Below are 15,791 nucleotides of genomic sequence, written 5' to 3'. Positions count from 1 at the left end.
AAATGGGCAGAAGACATGAATAAAATAAATTTAAAAATAAAAAAAAATTAAAAATGGTCAGAAGACATAAACATTTTTTCCAAAGAAGACATACAGTGGCTAACAGACACATGAAAAGATACTCCAAATCACTCTTTATCAGGGAAATACAAATCAAAACTATAATGAGATATCACCTCAGCTGTCAGAATGGCTAAAATCAACAACATAAGAAATAATAGGTGTTGGTGAGGATGTGGAGAAAGGGGAACTCTCTTGCACTGATGGTGGGAATGCAAACTGGTACAGCTGCTCTGGAAAACAGTATTGAGGTTCTTGAAAAACTTAAAAATACAACTACCCTATGACTCAGCAATTGGATTCCCAGTTAAGAATCCAAATATACTAATTCAAAGGGATACATTCACTCCAATGTTTATAGCAGCATTATCTACAGTAGCCAAATTATGTAAAGAACCCAAATGTCCATCAGCTGATGAATAGATAAATAAGATATGGTATACATATACAATGGAATATTACTCAGCCATAAAAAAGAAAGAAATCTTGCCATTTGCAACAATTTGGGAGGAGTTAGAGAGTATAATACCAAATGAAATAAGTCAGAGAAAAACAAATACCATATGATTTCACTCATATGTGAAATTTAAAAAACAAAACGAGGAAAAAAAAAAAGAGTGAAGCAAACCAAGAAATAGTCTCTTAACTATAGAGAGAACACACTAATAGTTACCAGAGAGGAGGTGGATAGGGGGATTGGTGAGACAGGTGACGGGGATTGAGGAGTGCATGTGTTGTGATGAGCACTGGGGACATATGGAAGTGCTGAATCACTATATGATACACCTGAAACTAATATTATATTATATGCTAATTGGAATTTAAATAAAAACTTAAAAATAAAATAAATCAGTGAAATGTGAATGAAGACTATAATATAGCTAATAGTAATGAACCAGTATTAAATTTTGACATGTGTACCCAAGTCATGTAAGATGAAGAGAAATGGGGTGACAAGTATATAGGAATTCTCTGTAATATCTTTGTAAATTTCCTATAAATCTGAAATTATTCAAAAATAAAAAGTTCATTAATTTTTTAAATTTATTTTATTTTATTTATTTATGATAGTCACATAGAGAGAGAGAGAGAGAGAGAGAGAGAGAGAGAGGCAGAGACATAGGCAGAGGGAGAAGCAGGCTCCATGCACCGGGAGCCTGACGTGGGATTCGATCCCGGGTCTCCAGGATCGCGCCCTGGGCCAAAGGCAGGCGCCAAACCGCTGCGCCACCCAGGGATCCCCTCATTAATTTTTTAAAGAATATACATTCTTAGGTTTTGTTTCCTGCTTCTATCAGTTACAGAGAAAGATACAACATCTTCCATTATGACAATCTATTTCGTTTTATAATTCTGTTAAATTTTGCTTTATGTACTTCAAGATTAGAGGATTAGATGCATACAAATTTTATTTTTTATTGTCAAAAACTGACCTTTATTATTTGTGACAGTTCCCATGGGTCCAAGGAAAGATCAATCAATCAGGTATTTACTTACTTTTTTTTTTAAGTTTTCTTTATTTATTAGAGAGAGAGAGAGAGAGAGGCAGAGACACAGGCAGAGGGAGAAGCAGGCTCCATGCAGGGAGCCTGACGTGGGACTCGATCCCGGGTCTCCAGGATCACACCCTGGGCTGCAGGAGGCGTTAAACCGCTGTGCCACCGGGGCTGCCCAGGTATTTACTTTCTAGGTGTCTCCAGGCACATACAAATTTAAAATGATTGTATCTCCTCAGCAAAATTAAACATCAAGCAATTGTATGGCATCTTTTTTCCTTCTCTTTACTTGCAATCTTTGTTTTTTCTCTCTTGTGAACAATAAATATATATAGTTTAGCCTCAGAACCACTTTTAACTATAGCATTTAGTCCTATTGCTATAGTTATATATTGAATTTATTAAATCTATTCTCTTTATCCCATCAGTACAACATTCCTTTACATTTTTTTCCTTCTTTCTTTTTAGATTGATTCATTTTTCTCTTTTCTCCTTGTTTAGAAGTTACTCACTATGTTTTTCTATTATTTTCACAGTTACTCTAAAAGAGCGTTATCCAATAGCACATTCTGTAATAATGGAAATATTCCAAATTTGTGTTGCTCAATAAAATATCCACTAGCCACATATGACTACTGAGCAATTGAAATGTACCACATACAACTCAGAAACTAAATTTTTCATTAAATTTAAATACCCACCCTTGACTACCACATTGGACAAAGGAGTTATAGGAACTATAACATCTGTCCTTACACAAAGTCAGAAGTTAATATTCTCTTCTTGAACTATTAATTCTAGGCCCTTAGAATACTTTAACTTCCTCCCAACCTATGTTATTATTTTTGTATTTGCTCATATTCTTTTTTAAAATCTCAAAAGATAGCATTATTTTTGATACAGTCCACAATTATCTATATTTATCCTCATATGTATCATGTTATCATTCACTTTTCCCTCCATCTGTGATTATTTTTCTTCTTTCTAAAATCCTTGTTTAGAATTTCCATTAATGATGGTCTATTACTAGGAAGCTATCTCTTTTTTTTTTGAGATTAAAAAAGAAATTAAGTAATCTCTACACTCCATGTGGGCTCGAACTTACAACCCTGAGATCAAAAGTCACATTCTCTACAGACTGAGCCAGTCAGGCACCCCAAGGAAGCTATCTTAATTTAATTAATCTACAAAATGATTTTGCTACATTCTTGAAAGATAATTTTTCTGGGAACAGGATTATAGGTTAGCATCTGTCTTCTTTTAGTACATTCAATATATCATTTCCACTGTTATCTGGCTTCCAATGTGCTTTTAAAGAGTTAGTTATCCAAAAAATAAAATAAATAAACAAATAAATAGTTAGTTATTAAGTAATAATGAAGAAATGTTCTCTCAGTGGCTGAATTTTGGTGCCTATCATTAAGAGAACTGACTTATTTATAAGATAATCATTAGCAGAATACATCATCAGAATACAGAGAACTAACCAGTTCTAAGAGGTATTTCATATATACCTATAGATTTCAAACTTTTACCTTGTTTTTTCCTTTCACAGCAACAGAATCATTCTGTCACAAAGTAAGTAAATAAAAGAGATAAAATGCTGGACATAGTTACGCTTTTCAGTGATACTTCCAGAGACAGAATGCCAAGATACAGATGCTTTGTTTGTAGTAATCCGTGCTTTTCTTGCCCAGACTACCAGTTGCTTTTACCAATGGGCAGGGGTGAAGAAACTATTGCTATTGTGGTCTCTCTGTCCTTGTAGTAAACAGATGTGGACAGGTATGCATGCTTCGTGCCATCCATCAATATTTACTAAGAACCTATTATGTGCCAAGCACTATTCTAAACAATGAGATATAAGAGCCTAGCCCTCATAATACATTCTAGTGGGAGATGAGAGTCCACCAAGTAAAAGAATAAATAATTCCAGATAATTGTAAGTAGTAAAGAAAATCAAATAGGATCATGGAAGAGGTCATGACTGGGGAAAAGGAGGGTGACTAATTTCAATAAGTCAGAAAGGGTCTCTCTAACAAGGTGATAATTGATCTGAGATTTGAATAGTGAGGTACCAGAAACATGAAGATCTGGGAGAACAATGTGTTTAGGGTAGTAAGACAATGGTCCACAGCAGACAATCAGCTAGTAAAAAAACCTGAAATAGAAAGGAACTTGATATGTCTGAAGAACAGAATAGCAATTAGCATTACTAGAGAGTAGTTAAAAAAAAAAAAAGGAGGGATCCCTGGGTGGCGCAGCGGTTTGGCGCCTGCCTTTGGCCCAGGGCGCGATCCTGGAGACCCGGGATCGAATCCCACGTCAGGCTCCCGGTGCATGGAGCCTGCTTCTCCCTCTGCCTGTGTCTCTGCCTCATTCTCTCTCTCTCTCTCTGTGACTATCACAAATAAAAAAAAAAAAAAAAAAAAGGAGAATTATATGAGGTGAAGTTGGACAGACAGGCAGAGTCTAGGTCATGCAGCTTATCATAAAAACTCTAATAAGGATTTTGTATCTTATTGGAATACAGTGGAGGCTTTTAAGGAAAGGAGGAGGGCACAGGAATCAAGGGGAGGGTTATTTTACAAAGATCACTCTGAATATGAAGACAATTTAATGGGGAAAAGGATAATCTTTTACAAAGAGTACAACAAATACTACTAGGACAACTGGATATCCACGTGCAAAAGAATAAAATTGGATCCTTCGTCAAACTATATACAAAGATTAACTCAAAATTGATCACACTCCTAAATATTAGCACTAAAACTTGATAAAACTCTTAGAAGAAGATAAGGAGTAAGTCTGTGATTTTGGCCTAGGGAAAGCCCTCTTAGGACATCAAAAGCATAAGCAACAAGAGAAAAAAAAAAAGATAAATTGGACTTCATCAATTAAAAACTTTTGGCGGATGCCTGGGTGGCTCAGTGGTTGAGAGTCTGCCTTCGGCTCAGGGCATGATCCTAGGGTCCAGGGATCAAGTCCCACATTGGGCTCCCTGTGAGGAGCCTGCTTCTCCCTCTGCCTATGTCTCTGCCTCTCTCTGTGTGTCTCCAATGAATAAATAAATAAAATCTTTAAAAAAAATTAACAACAACCATCAGGAAAGTGAAAACACTATCACAGAATGTTAGAAAATAGTTACAAATCATATATCTAATAAGAGACTTATACCTAGAATATATACAGAGCTCTTTCAACTCAATAACAAAAAGACAAATAGCTCAATTAAAAATGATGAAAGTATCTGCAGACATTTCTCCTACAAAGGTATGCAAATGGCCAATAAGCACATGAAAAGATGTTCAACATTAGTCAAAAGAAATATAAACAAATCCACAATGAGATACAACTTTATACCTTTTAGTATGACTATATTCCAAGTAACATAATAAGTGTTGGTAAGAATTATTCAGTTTGTAGTTGACTTCTAACTCCTTGAAGTTACACTCAGAAGTCTTGGAAAGATTAAACAATCTGGAGGACACGGCCCTTAACCTAATAATTTGGCTAATTTCAGGTAAAAAGCACAAAAATATAACAATCAGAGGAGTGCCTGCATGGCTCAGTTGGCTAAATGATGAACTCTTCATTTCAGCTCAGGTCATGATCTCAGGGTCGTGAGATCGAGCCCTGTGTTGGGCTTCACACTGGGCATGGAGCCTGCTTAAGAGGCTCTCTCTCTTGTTCCCCCTCCTCTTCCTCTGTCATTCCTGCTCACTTTCTATCTCAAAAAAAAAAAAAAGGATATATATATATATATATATATATATATATACACATACACACACATATGAAACAATCAGAAAATATATATCTATCTAGATTAAATTTCCAAATGAATAAAATTTTACTACATTTGTGTTTATATAATTTAAAAATCTCTACTTACCTGTGGGTCCACTAACCACCCATGGTACAAAGGAATATCAAGAAGATCAAATACAATGCATTCTGGTGTATATTCAAACACTCGAACACCTGTGAATTTTACATTTACATCCAAGCCTGTCTGTAGTTTGTGCAGGATTGCCATAGCATCACTCATATTCTGAAAATAGAAAGGAGAAAGGTAAAGATGAGAAAAATCAAATGACAATGACAATGGCAAAGATATTTGAGTGCAGGCATATTTACTTGTAATTTTCCATTTTATCCAATTTATTTTTCCCTTCAACCAATTTTTATTATTAAGTGCCTACTATGTACCAGGCACTAATCTGAGTTCTAAAAAGATAACAGTAAATAAAACAAAGTTCCTGATCTCATGTAACTAATATTCTATTTTGAGAGACAAATATATATATGTCAAGTATTTATGAAAAATTGAATAGAATAGTGACATACAGACTGACAGGGATGAGAGATCTATTTTAGACCACAGAGACTAAATAAAGAAAAGTTTCTAGTCAAAGAGTATTGCCTCTCCCACATGTGGGCATATATCCAAAAGAATTGAAATTAACCACCTGAAAAGATACTTGCATACCATGTTCACTGTAGCATTATTTATAATAGTTAAGAGATGGAAACATTCCAATGTCCACTGATAGATAAATGGATAGAGACACTGGTATATACATACAATGAAATATTATTCAGCCTTAAAAAGAAAGGAAATCCTATTACATGCTACAATATGGATGAAACTTGGGGACATTAAGCTGAGTGAAATAAGGACCACAAAAGGACAAATACCATGTGATTCCACTTACATGAAATATCTAGAGTAGTCAAAATCCTAGAAACAGAAAGTAGAATGATGGTTGTCAAGGAATGGACAAAGGGAAAGCTGGGGAGTTGTTCAATGAGTTTAGAGTTTCACAGTTTTAACAAGATGAAAATGTCCTAGAAATTTGTTATCAATATGAATATAGTTACACTACCGAACTTTACACCTAAAAATGTTAAGGGATTAAATTTTATATTATTTTTTAATCACAATTCAAAAAGAAAAGGAAATGAGCTATCAAGCTTGAAAAGACATAGAGGAAATTTAAATGTACATTACTAAGTGAAAGAAGCCAACCTGAAATGGCTGCATAATGTATGAGTCCAAATGATACTGTGGGAAAGCAAAACAACGGGACAGTAGAAACATCAGTGGTCGTTAGGGGTTAGGAAGAGGGAGGAATGTGTAGGCAGAGCACAGAGGATTTCCAGGGCAATAAAACTGTGTATGGCACTATAATGGTGGATATTTGTCATTATATATTTTCAAAACCCATAGAATATTTAACAAAAGTGAACCTAATGTGAACTATGGACTCCGGGTGATAATTATGAGTCAGTATAGATTCATCAATTATAATAAATGTATCAATGAATGGATATTGATAGGGGAATGTTGTGTATGTATGTGTGTGGGGGCAGGAGGTATATATATACATATACCATGTATACTCCATATACATGGCAACTCTGTTCTTTCCACTCAATTTTGCTGTAAACTTAAACTACTTTAAAAAGGTGGGGGAGCTCTTTAAAAATGACACTTAAATATCAACTAAAGCAAAATCTTGAGTCTTGGGAAGCTCTGGGAAAAAAAGCACTTCAGACAAAGCAGATACTAATACAAAAACTCTGCTGCAGAAATTATTTGATACCATGCTCATGGAACAGCAAGGAGTCCTACATGGCTAGAACAAAATTAATTAAAAGTATAAAGTGGTGGGAGGTGAAGTCAGAGAAAGACAGAAAAAGACAGATACAAAGACTTGTTGCTCAAATTAAGGGGGTCATTCTGTCCAAATCTGTTTTCTGTAAATATGGTCACATAAATCTGTAATGAATACTATTTTAAAACATGTTTTCCTAAACATTTTTAATACATTAAGGATGGTCATATGTATAGAAGATATATTTGATGAACCAAAAAATTCTAATATATAAAATTTGATATAATTTTACTACTGTTAATCAGACAATGTGCTACATATTGAAGATAGAAAATAGGAGGAGACTATAGCCTACTGGGGGCCTTATTGTAGAAAGGGTGAATATGAAGTAAATCCTTTTGTATTAAAACTAGGGACTCTCTGAAATTTGAAAAAGACAAACTTAGGTCATAACAACAAAATGTCTGTTTTACCAAATAACAAAATTCCATTTGAAGAGACTCTACAGACTGAAAATAGAAATTATTCAAATGTTTTAAATTTATCAATGAAGAATTTATAATAGGATAACATTGTTATATAGTCTGGCATTCATCAGTTTCACCTCTTCCTAATAACTATATTCTCCCAAAACAATGTATTTTTTTTCAATCTTCCCAAAAATTGAACCCTTGAAAATAATCAGCTTAAGTTTTTTTCCCTTCAGTGTTGTAACACTTATTTAAAGCCAAAGCAATGATGAATCTGAAAAAATAGTAATAGTAGGCTATTATAGGAGTAGTTTTACCACTACTGAGTTTTCTTCTGCAATTGTTAAATTCTTGGTTGCCAGTCATCCAATTTCCATTAGGGGAGGTATAATTTCTAATAACTCCTGGGCTCATGCTTACACTTTTATATATCTTCTATATTTCTTTATAAGTTATATAGTATTAAAATATTTAAAATGACATTTGATACTCTCCATAAAGATTAATAACATCAATAAAGAAATAAACATTTGTAAACAAAGAACTAAAGGATAATATTTTGCCATTTTGTTCAAATCCAAATTATGATAATTTATAATATAAAATATAAATCCTTGGGTTGGTTGCTTACATTGCAAGAAAGAATTACTATTAGTTCCTTTAAGCCAGTGGTTAAACTGTTTTTTATTTTTTTATTTTTATTACTTTTTGGTTAAACTGTTTTTTAGAGGTTTTTCACAAGGTACTTCTGACATGGCGAAATATTTTAAATTTAAGTATAAAATCCATTGAGGTGCCTGGGTGGCACCATTGAGCATCTACCTTCAGCTCAGGTTGTGATCTCTGGGTTCTATAATCGAGGCCTGTGTCAAGCTTCCTGCTCAGTGGGGAATCTGCTTCTCCCTCTACCTCTCCCCACCATTCCTGCTCTCTCTCTCTCAATCTCTCAAATAAATAAAATCTTTAAAAATAAGTATAAAATCTATTTTAAAAATATATTTGTAGTCATTCAAAAACCTGTGATACATACATGCGCAAAAACAGGGTGCTTTCTTGTGTTGTCAGGGTATCCATCATTAAGCAAAACTGGAAAAATAAACTTTATTTATATTACTACTTCTGATAAAGAAGTTTTAATTAGGAAGATTTCAGCTCTACATTGGTCTTTCTCAAATTTAGGGTGAAATATTTCTGTTCACATAAAATTATACAAAAAAGAAAAAAACAGTGTTAAATCACACCTGTGGAACATTAAACACCAGCTTAAACTCAGCCTTATCCACTTGATAAATGCTATTCTCACACTAATAGTAATTTAATTATAATACCTTATAAATAGTTTAAAAGTGTATCTTAAATGCAGAGTATTTTTCATTCGGCATGTATTTCTCTTAAGAAATTTAAGTGGTTGTTTGAACTTGAAACAAAAGTTTGCTTCCAATCATTTTCTAAGAGTCTAGATCACCTTAATGGAAGTGTTTCCTGAGATTGCAGAGGACTTGAAAAAACAAACAAAATAATGAAATCACTGGCAAACATTCATCAATCAAGATTTTCTCAAGACTGTGCAATAAAAGTAAAGTGAATTTTGAGGTTGATATTAAGCTGCAAAACAGTCTCACTAATTTCAATCAGAAATGATATAAATTTGGGCAGCCAGGTGGCTCCACGGTTAGCGCTGCCTTCAGCCCAGGGCATGATCCTGGAGACCCGGGATGGAGTCCCGTCGGGCTCCGTGCAGGGAGCCTGCTTCTCCCTCTGCCTGTGTCTCTGCCTACCTCTCTCTCTCTCCTCTCTGTGTATTCTAATGAGTAAATAAATAAAATCTTTAAAAAAAGAAATGATATAAATTTGATATATAAATAATATAAACTGAATCATCACTTTATACTTAAAATATCACTTACCACTTTTATATATTGGAGCTTAGCATGAGATTTCATTTGAAAATAGGTTTCTAAAGTGAAAATATCTGCAAATTATTGCTGTAAGCTACAAATTCCAATAGAATTTAAATGACTTAGTGTACCAATTTGGCTTAAGCTACAGATTTCCCACCTTACAGAGTGAAGCAATGCAATATGTTGGCTTTCCAATTCTATTAAGACTAAATATGAAGATTATCTGATCATTCAAATTCAAGAAATTTTGCAATGTTGAAATGAGTTTTGCTTCCTTTTTGCCTATTTAACACCGGTAAAAAGTATGTAAAAAAGGTTCCTTTGAAAGTAAATATAAAGGTTCCCCATGATGTTTATTTCTTCCCTGGCTCATACTTTTTTCCACTGTAAGAACCTGATTCTTCTTGCCCTCTACTGTCAAACAGAGCAAGAATACTGAAGAAAATGAAGTTCTCCTTGTTTTCTTCCAGCTCCAATAGTTTTGAGCTTCTCTTATTTTACAGAATAGCATCTCTAAAAAAACATGCAAGAAATGTGGACACACTGAACCCATAAAATAGCAGATTTTGTCCTAATGACACACAACAAATATAATTTACTCAACTTCCTCTCAAATATAATTTAATTATAAAATATAAATAAAACAAGGAATGATTAATCAATGACAAATTTACTTGAAAGCCAATTTTTCAAGAAAAACACTAGGTTATCATTCCACATAGATCTGTAGGATAATATTTATGTTTCACTCCATTTAGCATATATGTTCATATAAAACAGAGATTGGAAAAGTATGGCCTATGGGCCAAAACCAGCTGAAGCTAAGAATGGTTTTTACATTTTTAAAGGGTTGTAAAAAAAAAGAAAAGAAAACTAATCTGCCTACAAAGTCACTGACAGAGACCAATGAAAACATCCATAAGTTAAAAATTATACATTTTAATATAACAAAAATTGTGTCTGTTACCTGCTCGTAGTTTAAACGTTGAATTTCCGAAATTTCTTTTGGCTTTGCATCAAGCATGTAATCTCCTGTAAAAAGAAATTGTGAACTTGCCTTTTTAAAATATTACTTAAAAAAATAAATAAAATATCACTTCTTCATTACAAAGGTAATAGATTCTAATTATAAATTATAGAAATAAATGACACAAAATTGACCCCCAGTTCTGCTCAGAGAAAAATTGGTGTTAACTAATGGCTATTGTCTCATATTTTTTTTTTCAATGTACATACTATAATGCTTTGAACTTTATCTTCCACTGTACAATATATTTGAGCATTTTTCCATGTCACTACAAAAAAGCTCTAAAAGGTTATACCCCAAACCAAAAAATAAATAAATAAATAAATAAATAAAATAAAAGGTTGTACCAAGTCTCATTGCTATCAACAATATAAACTACTACCTCATTACTTTTTCAAGAACAGGTGTTACCAGTGTTTTAAATGTTTGCCATTCTAAAAAGTAACATAAAATATTTTTTGCACTTGAAAAATTGGTATATATGTATTTATATGTATTTTATATTTGTATTTTTATTTGTTATCATCCTTTTCCTCCCTGGTATTACTTTTTTTTTTTTTTTTTTAAGATTTTAAGAGAGAGAAAGAGAGAGAGAGAGAATATAAGCAGGTGGAGTGACAGGTTAAGGAAGAGGGAGAAGCAGGATCCCTACTGAGCAGAGAGCTCGATGTGGGGCTTGATCCCAGGACCTTTGGATCATGACCTGAACTGAAGGTAGATGCTTAACCCGGTTAGCCACCCAGGTGCTTCCTGTTATCAACATTTTATTTTATTTTATTTTTTTTAATTTTTATTTATTTATGATAGTCACACACAGAGAGAGAGAGAGGCAGAGACATAGGCAGAGGGAGAAGCAGGCTCCATGCACCGGGAGCCCAATGTGGGACTCGATCCTGGGTCTCCAGGATCACACCCCAGGCCAAAGGCAGGCGCTAAACCGCTGCGCCACCCAGGGATCCCTCAACATTTTAATATATGTATGACTTAGTAATACATATGTGGCACCTTTTTAATCTATGTAACATTTTAACACATGCAATAACTTTTTTACCTATGTTTTGTTTTACTTTTTTTAATTTTATTTTTAGAAAGATTATACTGATGGGACACCTGGGTGGCTCAGTGGTTGAGCATCTATCTGCCTTTGGCTCAGGTTGTGATCCCAAGATCCTGGAATCAAGTTCCACATCAGGCTCCCCACAGTGAGCCTGCATTTCCCTCTGTCTATGTCTGCCTCTCTCTGTGTGTCTTTCATGAATAAATAAACAAAATCTTTAAAAAGAAAGATTATATTGATTATTTTAGAAAGAGGGAGAGAGTGCATGCAAGCAGAGGAAGGAGCACAGAGGGTGGGTGGGGGAAAGAATCTCAAACAGACTCTGTGCTGAGCATGGAACTCAATGTGGGACTTGATCTCACAACCTATGAAATCATGAACTGAGCTGAAAAACAAGAGTGGTATGTTTAACTGACTGAGCCACCCAGGTGCTTCTATGTTTTACCTTTTTATTTATATACTAACTATATATACTTTTTTTTTAAAGATTTATTTATTTTAGAAAGAGAGAGACAGCGAGTGGGAGGAGTGGCAGAGGGGGAGAATCTTCAAGTAGACTCCCTGCTGAGCAGGGAAGCTGAGGTGGGGGGGGGGGGGGCTCAGTCTCACAATACATGAGATCAATACTTGAGCAGAAACCAAGAGTCGGACACTTAACAGACTGAGCCACACAGGTGCTCCTATACTTTTCTTTTAATTGCCTGTCTATACAATCTTTTTCTTATTGAACTATAAATGCTTTTTAATTTTTTATAAAATAATTTTTTTTTAAGATTTTATTTTTAGGGCAGCCCTAGTGGCTTAGTGGTTTAGCGCCGTCTTCAGGCCAGGGTGTGATCCTGGAGACCTGGGATCGAGGCCCACGTCAGGCTCCCAGCATGGAGCCTGCTTCTCCCTCTGCCTGTCTTTATCTCTCTTTCTCCCTGTCTCTAATAAATAAATAAAAAATCTTAAAAAAAAAAAAGATTTTATTTTTAAGTAATCTCTACACCTAACATGGGGTTCAAATTTACAAGCCGGAGACCAAGAGTCACATGCTCCACCAACTGAGCCAGCCAGATACCCCTCTCTTTTTTAAAAGATTTTTAAAATAACTTTTTCTTTAATGGAAGTATAGTTGATACATGTTATATTAGTTTCAGGTGTACAACATAGTGACTTAACAACTTTATATGGGGCAGCCTGGGTGGCTCAGCAGTTTAGTGCTGCCTTCCGCCCAGGGTGTGATACTGGAGGCCCGGGATCGAGTCCCACATGAGGCTCCTTGCATGGAGCCTGCTTCTCCCTCTGCCTGTGTTTCTGCCTCTCTCTCATAAATAAAATCTTAAAAAAAAAAAAAAAACTCTCTATGTTACGTGGTGCTCACAAGTGTAGCTACTACCTGCAATATCATTGACCATATTTCCTATTCTGTACATTTCATCCCAATGACTTATTCATTCCATAGCTGGAAGCCTGTATCTTCCACTCCCCTTCACCCATTCTGCCCATCTCCTCTTGCTCCTCCCCTCTGGCAACCATCAGTTTGTTCTCTATATTTACAGGTCTGATTCTATAAAAACTCTTTTACAACTAGAAAATTAGAACACTCCTTGTTATACTGTGTGGTAAATATTTTTCCCTATATTGTATTCTGACTTTATGGTGATGCTTTTCATCTATTTTTACCATACAGAAATATTTAATTTTAATAAAGTCAAATTCTTCTATTATGGCTTCTGACTGGATGTCATATGTAGAAAGATCTTTTCCTCTTAAGCATATACAAACACTCATGTGTGCTTTCTTCATGTAATTTTATGTTTACTTTTTTAAATGTTTAAATCTTTAATTTATCTGGAATTTATTTTGATATAAACAGTAATATATGGAATCAACTTCTCACCTAGCCTCCCAAATCACTAGGTTGCTAAAACTGTGTGTGTTTGTGTGTATGTTTTAAGATTGTATTTTTTTTTTAAGATTTTATTTATTTATTCATGATAGTCACAGAGAGAGAGAGAGAGAGAGAGAGGCAGAGACACAGGCAGAGGGAGAAGCGGGCTCCATGCACCGGGAGCCCGACGTGGGATTCGATCCCGGGTCTCCAGGATCGCGCCCTGAGCCAAAGGCAGGCGCCAAACCGCTGCGCCACCCAGGGATCCCTAAGATTGTATTTTTAAATAATCTCTACACCCAAAGTGGGGCTTGAACTCACAACCTAGAGATCAAGTGTCCCATGCTCTATGGACTGAGCCAGCCAGGCACCCCAAAATTGTTTTTAATATAACTTTTATTTTTCTAATTCAGAATAAACCTCTAAAGACTGCATCAAGTATTCTCTTAAGCTTTTCAACAAGAGATTTCTGATAGCATCAAGAACCTCTGATAACAGAAGATTCCTATGGGATGCCAGGTTTGAGCATCTGCCTTTGGCTCAGGTTGTGATCCTGGGGTCCTGGGATCGAGTCCCGCATCAGGCTCCCTGTAGGAAGTCTGCTTCTCCTTCTGCCTCTTTCTGTGTCTCTCATGAATAAATAAGTAAAATCTTTAAAAAATATATTCCTATGAACATCAACATATTATTATTTGTGCTTTTTGTGTATGTGTGCTTTTAATTAGAACTTTAAGATAGCAAAATCTAACTAGTAATGATTTTATTCCATATAGGCACAAGAACTCCCAAAGCACCAAATTAGCTAATTCACAAAAATGCATAAGCAAGTCTACATAACATTTTTGAGTCTTTTCTATACATGGCACATTGTATATTTGTATGTTGAGGTTTCTATACAGCATTTAACTGAAAATTATGCCTTAATAAATTCTATACATCATTTACTCAAATAACTGAGCACTGTACTTGTATCTCATAGTTAGGTTCTGTATTTATTCTGATAAAAGACTGTATTTGTTTTTCTGACAAAAACTTTAGTGGAGTCAAGATGCAGAACATTCGATAATTCAATATTAATAAACCATGAACATGCTATAATAAATAAAAACTTAGATGCCAAGAGTAGAATAATTATTATAAAAGACTCAAATGTGCAACTCCTGAGGCCAGGAAAGTCTTCTGCACAAGAGAATAGCTTGGCTAAGGTCAGCAGCTTCTTAGTTGGATCTTAATAGCGGCACCTGGGTAGCTCAGTCGGTTGAGCATCCAACTCTTGATCTCAGCTCAGGTCTTGAACTCAGGGTCCTGAGTTTGAGCCCCACATGGGGCTCCATGCTGGGCATGAAGCCTACTTTTAGATGGACCTCAATAATTCCCATCTTCTGGTATTCATGTCTTTGTATAATCCCCTTCCCTTGAGTATGGATTGGATTTACTGATTCACTTCTAGTGAATAAAAAAATGACAGAAATAATGAAATGTCACTTCTGAAATTAGAATACAGAACACTGTAGCCTTTGTCATGATGCTTTCCCAGTTGCTCACCCTGTGGAAAGCCAGGTGCCATGTTCTGAACTGTCTTATGGAGAGGCATGGAACCGAAGGAGCCCTCTGGCTACAGTTAGTGAGAAACTGAGGACCTGAGTCGAACAACTCGTGAGGAACTCAATCCTGCCAACAACCATGTGAGTAACCTTGAAAGCAGATCCTTCTGAGTTGGGCCTAGGGATGAGACTGCAGCCCCTGCTGATACCCTGACTGCAACCTCATGAGAAACTCTAAGCCAGTCACTCAGCTAAGCCAAGCCCAGATTCCTGATCCATAGATACTGACAGATAATAAATGTTCATTGTTAACCAGTGAATTTTGGGGTGATGTGTTGTGCAGCAATAGATACCTCTATTTTTAGGAAAGTTTGTAATAAAAGAATCATATATTTTTAAAGGCTGAGTTTGAGTTTCTAAGAGAGATTTAATTATCTAAATAAATCATCTCTTAAGAGTGCTGTTTATATCTGAAACTGGTCAACAATAAATACTATTTCAGGGGCTCAGTTGGTTAAGTGGCTGACTCTTGATTTTGGCTCAGGTTGTGATTTTAAGGTTGTGAGATTGAGCCCCACATTGGGCTCTGTGCTGGGCATGGTGCATGCTTAAGATCCTCTCTTCCTCTCTCCCTCTGCCCCTTCCCTACCTCTTTCTCTCTCCCACGCAAAAACCAAAAACAATATTATATTCAAAAAAGTATTTGAGAGTCTATTATGAGTATTTAATAATGAGCTAA

At 35.2% G+C, this 15,791-nt stretch overlaps 1 protein-coding gene across 2 annotated transcripts in view; it reads right to left on the bottom strand.

Annotated features, from left to right (window-relative positions):
• Positions 1-15,791, bottom strand: part of MINDY2 (MINDY lysine 48 deubiquitinase 2) — a 73,871-nt gene that overhangs the window by 33,682 nt on the left and 24,398 nt on the right. For both annotated transcript variants that reach the window (XM_038580541.1, XM_038580542.1), the window contains exons 3-4: positions 10,516-10,580; positions 5,452-5,610 (exon numbers count right to left, since the gene is read on the bottom strand). In XM_038580541.1, the coding sequence (XP_038436469.1) occupies positions 5,452-5,610; positions 10,516-10,580 (224 nt within the window). The remainder of the gene's footprint in view (positions 1-5,451; positions 5,611-10,515; positions 10,581-15,791) is intronic.

This window comes from Canis lupus, chromosome 30 (genome assembly GCF_011100685.1).
Source record: "Canis lupus familiaris isolate Mischka breed German Shepherd chromosome 30, alternate assembly UU_Cfam_GSD_1.0, whole genome shotgun sequence".
NCBI lineage: Eukaryota > Metazoa > Chordata > Mammalia > Carnivora > Canidae > Canis > Canis lupus.
Note: the sequence above shows the minus strand (reverse complement) of the source record. Positions and strands in the feature narration are given on the sequence as shown.